Source organism: Salvelinus alpinus, chromosome 16 (assembly GCF_045679555.1).
Source record: "Salvelinus alpinus chromosome 16, SLU_Salpinus.1, whole genome shotgun sequence".
Lineage (NCBI taxonomy): Eukaryota > Metazoa > Chordata > Actinopteri > Salmoniformes > Salmonidae > Salvelinus > Salvelinus alpinus.
This window is the reverse complement of record NC_092101.1, coordinates 11414218-11426348: the sequence shown is the minus strand read 5'-3', so window position 1 is coordinate 11426348 and position 12131 is coordinate 11414218. Positions and strand designations below refer to the sequence as shown.

Genomic DNA, 12131 nt, shown 5'->3' with positions numbered 1-12131 from the left:
TGACATTCCAAAGTTCAGCACTGAGGGCTTTCTCAACCACATGTTTGTCTTTGTGGGAAACCAACAGTGCAGAATCATCTGCATAGAGGAAAAGGTCACATGTACAGGCAGATTTCAGATCATTTATATACAACAAAAAGAAAAGTGGAGCCTGCACTCCCTTGGGGTTTAGACAGGGTCTCATCCACATTCTGTTTTCTTCCTTGCAGATAAGAGCTAACCCATTTTACAGCTAAGTTATTCAAGCCCATGGCTCTTAGTTTGATTAAACAGAATCTCATGATCCACTGTATCAAACACCTTTTGGAGATCTAACATAACCATACCACAACAGTTCCCTCCATCTACTTCCTTCCTGATGTAGTCAGTTAGATATAGTAGGCAACTATTGGTGGAATGGGATTTCCTAAAGCCAGATTGGAGCTCATATAGTAGGTTATGTAAGGAAATATCTGCTAATATCAATCTGCTTGAACATAATCTTTTCCATGACCTTAGATAAAATACACAGGATTGAGACAGGCCGGTGGGGATCCTAATAAAATACCATATCTGATAGGGGGTTCTCAGCACATTGATGAGAACCCTGGGGGTCCTTGGACCTCCATATGGGAACCCCAGAATATAGGATTGCCTACTGTATCCATACACCAACATACCATTCATTGGCTTTATTTGAGAATCTGCCTGAAAACCACTTGTACCATAACTGTAGGCAGGCATTACAGTCCCTATACCATGTATTACATGTTTTGGTAGCGCAAGCGCCCTCTATTGATTGGATGTATTGGCTGAGAGCTGAGTTGGTGGGTTCAGCTCAAACCAGCAGTATTTAGCTAGCTAGCTTGGCACAACCTGGGAGGGACAGCTAAAATGTTACCATTATCTATAAAAGACGACGAGTACAAGCCACCCAAATTCAACCTCCTAGCCAAGATTTCAGGATGGTTCAGGTAAATTGTCTTATTTGTTTGTGTTCTTGCAGGTCTTAATTAGCTTGTTAGCTAGCTATTTTGATTCTATGCTCACTGCACTGCTAGCTTAATTCAGATGTGTAAAATATGATGCCAAATATTATGCTGTAGTTACCTAGCTAACGTTAGCTACCAAAAACAGCTTGGTAGGGGACCATCCACCTTGGTTGCTGACCAAATAGATATTTGTTAGTTAGCTCCATAGACAAAAATAAGGCTAGGTTAACTGTCTTGATAGCCAGTTAGCTTCAGATGCACGAATGTCAGCTGGACACCAACACAGCTGGAAGTTAGTTACTTCCGACTTACTTAGCTAGCGTAGGGGGGGGGGGGGTTGTATAGTATTACATATTTGTGTGCGGTCAACAACATGCTTGTTCAGGAAATTGATGCAATTTTGCACGTTTGACATAGGTAGCTACTTCTCATTCTTAACTGGCTCTACTGTTTTGTTGAGCGCAAGCTAGCAAACGTTAGCTTGGTTGATAACTCGCGCTAACTGCGATTCTAATTCAGTGAAATTTCTTTTTCCCCAGATCTATCCTATCTGATAAAACATCACGCAATTTGTTTTTCTTTCTCTGTCTGAATCTGTCCTTTGCTTTTGTTGAATTATCGTACGGCATATGGAGTAACAGGTAAGTTCCGTATCATTCGATGGGAAAAGCCTAACAAACGCAACTCTTATTTCAGGATGTGCCACGTATGTCTAAGCAAGCGTTGTACCAACAATGCCCGTTGTTTGCACTGTCTCCATCAGTGGGAATGCACCACAAACTACATTATAACATCTAGCTAGACACATGTTATTCCATAGTATGTGTTTTGAAATGGCTATCCATCTTGATGGCTCTATTTTATGCATGAATTTCTGCCAGGACATCCTATCTGCAACATGTGTTCAAATTGTTGCCTGGAACCAGCTGCTAGGGTTAAAATGTCACTGTCATAAAATCCATGTGTTCCCATAGACAAGTAACTAGCTAATTAGAACTAATATGTGCAGTAATGTTTTATCAGCCATAACTTAGTCATTCATAAAAAATATTTTTTTTGTGTTTTAGTGTAACTTTTATCCCCGGCAATTGCAAAGCTTGGGGAGGATAGATATCTGGTGTGGGAGACTGTCTAGTCTAACAAGTTGTTTTTTGTGTGTGTGTGTGTATGCTCTCAGTTTAGGTTTGATATCAGATTCCTTTCACATGTTCTTTGACTGCACTGCACTTTTAGCCGGACTTGCAGCCTCCGTGATTTCCAGGTGGAGGTCGAATGACTCATTCTCATATGGGTACGTATGCAAGCAATGTAGACTGTAGCTTCACTTTTTGCGCCTTCGCTAGCAAAGGTAACGCTGCCTCCAAAACTGATAAGGAGTCTCTGCTAATGTTTACATTTTGAAGTTTGTGACGTCTTACCAAGCGTATATGGTTACCTGTATAATGTTTGATCTTATGCCTTTATTGATATCCAGGGTTGCCAATCCTGCTGGTGATCGCTAAATCTGCACCTTTAGTACATATTTGGATGTGTGTATTGTTACTAATATAACAAAGGTGTTGCAGCTGAATGGAGTGATTTCAGTTCAAACTGATTGTATTTAAGTTCTATAATTCTGAATTTGGATTTTGAATTTGTAATGCACAAATGGAATCATTGAATTCATAATTGACCTTGTATTTCATGATTTGATACTGAGTTGAATGAATATTGCATTCAATTTTAAATTGTATTGAACATTCAAGTTCAATATTTTTATTTTCAGTTTCAAAATGGTAGATAGTGAATTCATTGTCTGTGTCTAAAGTTTACAAACTATAATTTCAAGTTTATCAATATTTAATATATTCAACTTCTCAGACATTAAATTCTCTAAATTCAGATTCAAAAACCAGAGATGTAATCCTGGTACTTTTCCAGACAGGAAAGGTAGTCAGAGGCTATCTGTTCTCCTCTGTCTGTGGTAAAGTTTCTGAAGCCAATGTGGCATGTTGAATATTTTCTTCCGATGAATTTGTCTACTGTTTGAACCGTTTTGGCTATTATGACCCCATTCCTGACGCTAACACTCTTGGACATGGACGTGCCTTCTGTTCCCTAATATGAATATCACAGGCCATGTAGGACACGTTAGAAGGAAGTGTCACAAGTTTGACCTCCATAAGAATAGATTTGAATAGCCCTGTCATAGCCTTTCTACGTCCTATTTCATTTTGCACTTGTGACTGACTGGGTTTGAACCAGGTCTCCTATATGTAACAAGACTGTGCCGATCCACTTAGCTAAACCCATGGGGAGGAACTCAGGAAGCTAACACAAGTCTTCAAGTCTGCAGCAAGGTTACTCCTCAAAAGAGAGTAGTTCATCAGACCACCTCGGTCACATTTCACCGCCCTTTGAACTCCTACTCAGAGATCACGGCACCAAACTGTCTGGGTTCGAAATCAGGCCTACCGTGTTCTGTGGCCAACGGAGGCATAAGGATCTGTGCCCTCCATTTTAATGAGTGCAACAGAGGTGATTTGGGGATCCATGCATGTGATGAGCAACCTTGCCTGAGACCTGAAGACTTGTTTTACTGATGGGGTTCTGACCCAGGTATCCTGAGCGCCAGACAATGCAACTTTTCAGGTCTCAGACAAGTCACTCATCACATGAGCGTTGTCACCGAACCACTTGCGTTACACTTCACCCCCCTTTGACCTCCTTGAAGAGACCATCCAAGTCACAGGACTAATGCCTAGGCTTTAGCTCAGCAGGCCAACAGTCTTAACCCAGTCAGTCACATGTTACCCTTATAATGATGACCCTTGCTGGAGACTTAAAACTACACGATATATGCGAAAGTATGTGGACACCACTTCAAATTAGTGGAATCTTCTATTTCAGCCACACATATGGCTGACGGGTGTATAAAATCACACCACCATGCAATCTCCATAGACAAACATTTGTAGTAGAATGGTCTGTGAAATTTCTGCCCTGCTAGAGCTGCCCCGGTCAACTGTGCTGTTATTGTGAAGTGGAAACGTCTAGGAGCAACAACTGCTCAGCCGCGAAGTGGTAGGCCACACAAGCTCACAGAACAAAACCACTGAAGCGCGTAGCACGTAAAAATCGTCTATCCTCGGTTGCAACGCTCACTACCGAGTTGCAAACTGCCTCTGGAAGCAACGTCAGCACAAGAACTGTTCGTCAGGAGCTTCATGAAATGGGTTTCCATTGCTCACACAAGTCTACGATCACCATTTGCAATGCCAAGTGTCGGCTGGATGAGAGTAAAGCTCGCCGCCATTGGACTCTGGAGCAGTGGAAATGCATTCTCTGGAGTGATGAATCATGCTTTACCGTCTGGCAGTCCGACGGACGAATCTGTGTTTGGCGGATGCCAGGAGAACGCTCTCTGCCCGACTGCATAGTGCCAACTGTAAAGTTTGGTGTAGGAGGAATAATGGTCTGGGGCTGTATTTCATGGTTCGGGCTAGGAAATTGGGAAATCTTAGAGCTACAGCATACAATGACATTTTTGTGCGTCAAACTTTGTGGCACCAGTTTGGGGAAGGCCCTTTCCTGTTTCAGCATGACAATGCCCCCGTGCACAAAGCGAGGTCCATACAGAAATGATTTGTCGAGATTGGTGTGGAAGAACTTGACTGGCCTGCACATAGCCCTGACCTCAACCCCATCAAAGACCTTTGGGATGAATTGGAACGCCGACTGCGAGCCAGGCCTAATCGCCCAACATCAGTCCCCGGCCTCACTAATGCTCTTGTGGCTGAATGGAAGCAAGTCCCCACACCAATGTTCCAACATCTAGTGGAAAGCCTTCCCATAAAAGTGGAGGCTGCTGTGTCAGCAAAGGGGGGACCAACTCCATATTAATGCCCATGATTTTGGAATGAGATGTTTGACGAGCAGTTTGATGTCCACATACTTTTGGTCAAGGAGTGTATGTCTTCATGTTGCTCATCACATAAGCGTGTATAACCAAACCCCACACTTTTGATGAGTAACCTTGCTGGCTCTTTAAGACTTGTATTTGTGTAGCAGATGGAGATCTGTGACACTCACGATGGGTTGGAATGCTTTGTACGAGCTGAATCAGGGGGGAGCGCTACTTGCTAAGCAGGCAGCGTGACGTCCTTTACAATGGTGCTACTGGACTCTGGTCTACAGTTGCAAGTCAACCACTGGAGTTGCTGTAGAGTGAGTTTGTGGGGTGAATGTAGCAGATGGGATCTGAAACTCACTCATCAGCCTGAAGTGTCGCCCCTTGTCCAATTGAAGGCCTTTTTCAACAGCGTGGTGTGTTGGAACTCTTCAGGAGGGCGGTCACGTGTGTTTTGCGAGGCAGAGGACCTGAGTTCGAGTCTCTATGAGCTGAATCAGGGGGGAGCGGTACTCGATAAGCAAGCAGCATGTTGTCCTTTTACATACATTTCCTGAACTTATCCCTATAGGCTTTAACTAGGTGGGCTAACAGTCTTGTGACATGCAGGATACCTATTTCGAACCCAGTCAGTCACAATATTAAATGGAGAGTGGAACAGTTATCTACTTTAAAAAAAACGTTAGCGCCAAATTCATAGGCAGAAAATGTATTCAACATGCCACATTGGCTTTAGAATCCACCAGAAGCTTCTGTTTACCATAGAGTTTAATCCTCTGTTCTCCTCTACCTTTCCTGTCTGGCAAAGTACCAGGATGTTGTCTCTGGTTTTGAATCTGAATTTAGAGAACTGAATTTAATAATAAACGTTGATTAACTTGAAATTATAGTTTGTAAACTTGATACACAATTAATGCAATATCTACCATATTGAAACTTAATATATAAATATTGAATTTGAATATTCAATTACATTTAAATACATTTAAAACTTAATGCAATATTAATTTCAGTTTCAAATCAAATACTATATCAGTTTATGAATGAAATTATTTAATTTGTGCATTACACGTTTAAAAAATATTACGTTCAAATTCAATATCCTAATACAAAATTATGGAATTCAAATACATTTTGTTGGCACTGAAATAGCTCCAGCTGTTTTTAAATCACATTGATTAGCCTCTATTGTTGACCTGTGTGTACTGCACTTCCCTTTCTGTTTTCAGATACGTGAGGGCGGAGGTGTTGGCAGGGTTTGTGAATGGCCTGTTCCTCATCTTCACTGCCTTCTTCATTTTCTCAGAAGGCGTAGAGGTATGCCACAGAACACAATGGGTTTGATTAGGAGTATTTCACATATTGAAAACAACATTGATTTGAATGATTTTGATAAGACAAGGCCTATATTGTCTAAATATTGTTGAATCACAGTGCTATCAACTTTTATTTAAGATGACCAATTCTCAGTAACGATGTTGATTTGACTGGTCTTGTCTCCTGCTGCATCTGACAGAGGGCTTTGGAGCCGCCACACGTGAATCACGATCGTCTGCTCCCTGTGTCTGTCGCTGGGCTGCTGGTGAACCTGGTGGGCATCTTTGTGTTCCAGCACGGGGGCCACGGCCACTCTCACGGAGGGGATGAAGGTAAGATGAGGCAATCTCTCGCTCTCCCCGTAGTCACTTTACACATCTACCATATCACTCCATGTTTTGCTAATCTTCACTCTCTCGCAAGTGGTCACTCCACGCTTTCCTGATAGTCCCTGTACTACTTCTTTGCGCTTCTATGCAAGGTCTAAAAGCATATAGTGTTGGGGTGGCGCCATGAGTTGATTCAACTCATCCACCCATCACTTGTGTCCCCTAAAGTTCCTTTACTTTGTGGTCCCCCAAGTTGTTCTCTCAAATTCCATCAGGCTCACTGCCTAACCCCTTTCTGCTCTTAAGTCACCAGTCCCTGTACCCTTTTCAAACACTAATAGCTTGCCTCATATAATGGCGTGATACTAAACGCTGCAAAAAAAGAAACGTCCTCTCACTGTCAACTGCATTTATATTCAGCAAATTTAACATGTGTAAATATTTGTATGAACATAAGATTCAACAACTGAGACATAAACTGAACAAGTTCCACAGACATGTGACTAACAGAAATGGAATAATGTGTCCCTGAACAAAGGGGAAGGGGGGGTCAAAATCATAAGTAACAGTCAGTATCTGGTGTGGCCACCAGCTGCATCTCCTCATGGACTGCACCAGATTTGCCAGTTCTTGCTGAGAGATGTTACCCCACTCTTCCACCAAGGCACCTGCAAGTTCCTGGACATTTCTGGGGGGAATGGGCCTAGCCCTCACCCTCATATCCAACAGGTCCCAGACGTGCTCAATGGGATTGAGATCCGGGCTCTTCGCTGGCCATGGCAGAACACTGACATTCCTGTCTTGCAGGAAATCACGCACAGTGGCATTGTCATGTAAGGATGAGCCTGCAGAAAGGGTACCACATGAGGGAGAAGGATGTCTTCCCTGTAACGCACAGCGTTGAGATTGCCTGCAATGACGACAAGCTCCGTCCGATGATGCTGTGACACACCGCCCCAGACCATAACGGACCCTCCACCTCCAAATCGATCCCGCTCCAGAGTACAGGCCTCAGTGTAACGCTCATTCCTTCAACAATAAACATGAATCTGACCATCACCCCTGGTGAGACAAAACCACGACTCGTCAGTGAAGAGCACTTTTTGCCAGTCCTGTCTGGTCCAGTGATGGGTTTGTGTCCATAGGCGACGTTGTTGCTGGTGATGTCTGAGGACCTGCCTTACAACAGGCCTACAAGCGCTCAGTCTAGCCTCTCTCAGCCAATTGCAGACAGTCTGAGCACTGATGGAGGGATTGTGTGTTCCTTGTGTAACTCAGGCAGTTATTGTTGCCATGCTGTACCTGTCCCGCAGGTGTGATGTACCGATCCTGTGCAGGTGTTACACATGGTCTGCCACTGCGAGGATGATCAGCTGTCCCTCCTGTCTCCCTGTAAGCACTGTCTTAGGCGTCTCACAGTACAGACATTGCAATTTATTGCCCTGGCCACATCTGCAGTCCTCATGCCTCCTTGCAGCATGCCTAAGGCATGTTCACGCAGATGAGCAGGGACCCTGGGCATCTTTCTTTTGGTGTTTTTCAGAGTCAGTAGAAAGGCCTCTTTAGTGTCCTAAGTTTTCATAACTGTGACCTTAATTGCCTACCGTCTGTAAGCTGTTAGTGTCTTAATGACCGTTCCACAGGTGCATGTTCATTAATTGTTTATGGTTCATTGAACAAGCATGGGAAACAGTGTTTAAACCCTTTACAACGGAGATCTGTGAAGTTATTTGGAATTTTACGAATTATCTTTGAAAGACAGGGTCTTGTTGTGGCAGGAAATTGAGTCGCACTACATGCACATGACTTAAAGCTGCAGCACATGATCTGCAGCTCATGACAAACACTCCTCTGCAATGGCTGTTAATTTAGTTCACCATTCTGCAAACGTCATTGCTGCTGCTTATGTTCACCTCCGCTCCACCTATTGTGGTTCTGCTCTTCTGTCTGTCAGGGGAGATTAACTCGGCTCTGCTTATAGTATGGCTTTGGTCCGTTTAATTAGCTATATATGCTCTCAACAGTTGAATGGATAAACCTAACGGTTAAGGTTTACCAATTAAATTGTTGGGAACATAGTGTGCAACTTTATTTTTTAGAAAGTATACAGTGCATTTGGAAAGTATTCAGACCCCTTCCCTTTTTCCACATGTTCTTACGTTACAGCCTTAATCTAAAATGGATTCAATAAAAAAGGTTTCTCATCAATCTACACACAATACCACAAGAAAACAGGTTTAAAATATATATATATTTTTAATATAAAAAAAAAAAAAAGATACCTTATTTACATAAGTATTCATACCCTTTGCTATGAAACTCGAAATTGAGCTCATCCTGTTTCTGTTGATCATTGTTGAGATGTTTCTACAACTTGATTGGAGTACATGTGGTAATTCAATTGATTGAACATGATTTGGAAAGGCATACACCTGTCTATAAGGTTCCACAGTTGACAGTTAATGTCAGTGCAAAAACCAAGCCATGAGGCCAAAGAAATTGTCCATAGAGCTCTGAGACAGGATTGTGTCGAGGCACAGATCTGGGGAAGGGTACCAAAATTTTTTTGCACAATTGAAGGTCCCCAAGAACAAAGTGGCTTCCATAATTGTTAAATGGAAGAAGTTTGGAACCACAAAGACTCTTCCTTAGAGCCGGCTGCCTGGCCAAACTGAGCAATCGTGGGAGAAGGGCCTTGGTCAGGGAGGTGACTAAGAACCCAATGCACTCTGACAGAGCTCCAGGGTTCCTCTGTGGAGATGGTTGTCCTTTTGGAAGGTTCTCCCATCTCTGCAGCATTCCACCAATCAGGCCTTTATGGTAGAGTGGCCAGACGGAAGCCACTCCTCAGTAATAGGCACATGATAGCCCACTTGGCGTTTACCAAAAGTCACCTAATAAAGGACTTTGACCATGAGAATTTTCACTGGTCTGATGAAACCAAGATTGAACTCTTTGGCTGGAATACCAAGCATCATGTTGTGGGCATGTTTTTCAGCAGCAGGGACTGCGAGGCTAGTCAGGATCGAGGGAAAGATAAACGGAGCAAAGTATTGAGATCTTTGATGAAAACCTGCTCCAAAGTGCTCAGGACCTCAGACTGGTGCGACGCACACAGCCAAGACAACACAGGAGTGGCTTCAGGACAAGTCTCTGAATGTCCTTGAGTGGCCCAGCCAGAGCCCGATCAAACATCTCTGGAGAGACCTGAAAATAGCTGTGCTGCAACGCTCCTCATCCAACCTGACAGAGCTTGAGAGGATCTGTGGAGAAGAATGGGAGAAACTCCCCAAATACAGGTGTGCCAAGCGTCTAGCGTCATACTTAAGGCTGTAATCGCTGCCGAAGATGCTTCAAAGTACTGAGTAAAAGGGTCTGGATACTTATGTGATATTTCAGTTTTGTATTTTGCAAAGATTTCCAAAAACCTATTTTTTTGCTTTGTCTTTATGGGGTATTGTGTGTAGATTGATGAGGAAAAAAACATTCATCCATTTTAGAATAAGGCTGTAACGTAACTGTGGGAAAAGTCAAGGGGTCGGAATACTTTCCCAATGCGCTGTACTTTCCCTTAGTCGGCACCTCTACAAACATTGAGTGCTTTTTACAGAACACATTCCTCAAGTGGGGGGCACCCCTACTAGACCCTAAACACCAAGACCAAATGATTTGTCATTCGCCTTTTATGTTCAATAGAACTGACAACACAAATGTATTTGTAGGTGTAATCTGTGTTTTACGGTCATTTTGCAGGTCACGGCCACAGCCACTCTCTGTTCAATGGCAATGCAGGTCACGGACACAGCCATGGGGGGCATGGGCACGAGTCCAAACATGGAGATGGGCACGAGCACAGGCATGAAGATGGACACGGGCACAGCCACGGACATGGGCACAGCCACGGAGAGCACGGCCACTCCCACGAGGACCCTCACTGCCATGGTAAGGCAACAACACTTCCTGGCACAGAAAACCAAATGCCTGTAATATAGTATGAGAATAATTATTTTGTTCTAGAATTGGTAGTTATTTCATTGGCATCCAGTGTTTTTAAATCTTAATTTAGGTAAATACGCAAAACCATTTTGAGGAGCGTGAATATGCAGTGTATGATTTGCAGGCAAACCGGCAACAATTTCATAAAAATTGGGTTTTTGTCACAATTGTTGGTGGTTTTATTGAAGCCCATTTTAAATTATTCTGCTTCTGTGTGTTTGCTTTAGAAGTCCAATCCAAATCAATTCCTACCTGGGTCTGTGTTGATGCCTCCTTTTAATTATTATTTTTTTTAAAGCTCTGCACACACTGGATAAGTGGCCCAAATGTGCAAAAGTACACCTTGCCTAAAACACTAGGTGGCGCTATTGCCACATTGCTGATGCTGTCTGCTCAAGTGGACTAAATGATGTCAGGGCAGGGGGATTAGTTTTTTAGGTCTGAATGTTCGCTATGCAATTCTTGACTGTTCGCTCTACTGTTGTCTCGCTATTCACACAATTTAGTATGTGCTAGAACTTTATGTGAGCTGGAGCTTTAAGCATATGTGGCAGCACTTCACTCCCCTTTCATTGTGTCCCAGCAGAAGTCTCGATGAACCTATCCAGGTAGTTGAAAGGCTGTTGTAAATCTCATTTGTGGTTAGCCCTGTTTTCTATAGTCAATAATTGTCTGCTGTATTTAATTAATGCATGAATTTATTTATTTCAGATGAACTGCACACGCCAGGGAAGGGCTCCAGCAAACAGATTTTGCAAGGTACTGAACATTGAAATGACTAATTCGACGCAGCTTTTTACTCGTCTTTGTTCACCTATTGTACAGTGCCTTCGGAAAGTTTTCAGACCCCTTGACATTTCCCACATTTTGTTACATTACAGCCTTATTCTAAAAAGGATTACATATACATGTATTCTCAGAAGTCTACACACAATACCCCATAATGACAAAGGGAAAAACAGGTTTAGAATTCTTTACAAATGTGTTAAAAAAAGACAAAAAAAGACCCTTTTCTATAATACTCGAAATTGAGCTCAAGTGCATCCTGCTTCCATTTGATTGGAGTCCACCTGTGGTAAATTCAATTGATTGATCATATAATTTGGAAAGGCACACACCTGTCTATTTGAGGTCCCAGAGTTGACAGTGATTGTCAGTGCATAAACCAAGCCATGAGGTTGAAGCAATTGTCCGTAGAGCTCAGAGACAGGATTGTGTCATGGCACAGATCTGGGGATAGGTACCAAAACATTTCTGCAGCATTGAAGGTCCGCAAGAACATAGTGGCCTCCATAATTCTTAAATGGAAGAAGTTTGGAACCACCAAGACTCTTCCTAGAGCTGGCTGCCCAGCCAAACTGAGCAACAGGGCAGGGGAGAAGGGCTTGGTAAGGGAGGTGACCAAGAACCCGATGGTCACTCTGACAGAGCTCTAGAGTTCCTCTGTGAAGATGGGAGAACTTTCCAGAAGGACAACCATCTCTGCAGCACTCCACCAATCAGGCCTTTAAGGTAGAATGGCCAGCCGGAAGCCACTCCTCAGTAAGACAGCCCGCTTGGAGTTTGGCAAAAGGCACCCATTTGGCCTGAATGCCAAGCGTGACATCTGGAGTAAACCTGGCACCATCC

The 12131-nt window shown here is 43.2% G+C and overlaps 1 protein-coding gene across 3 annotated transcripts in view; it reads left to right on the top strand.

Annotated features, from left to right (window-relative positions):
- Positions 1-786: 786 nt before the first annotated feature.
- LOC139540793 (zinc transporter 7-like) overlaps positions 787-12131 on the top strand; it is a 34161-nt gene continuing 22816 nt past the window's right edge. Inside the window, exons 1-7 of one of the 3 annotated variants that reach the window (XM_071344765.1) lie at positions 787-953; positions 1511-1612; positions 2149-2262; positions 6090-6177; positions 6377-6509; positions 10260-10448; positions 11214-11261. In XM_071344765.1, the coding sequence (XP_071200866.1) occupies positions 874-953; positions 1511-1612; positions 2149-2262; positions 6090-6177; positions 6377-6509; positions 10260-10448; positions 11214-11261 (754 nt within the window). In that variant the 5' untranslated portion in view covers positions 787-873. Of the gene's footprint in view, positions 954-1278; positions 1389-1510; positions 1613-2148; positions 2263-6089; positions 6178-6376; positions 6510-10259; positions 10449-11213; positions 11262-12131 lie in introns of those variants that run through there. The other 2 variants (XM_071344767.1, XM_071344766.1) reach the window with 2 other exon arrangements.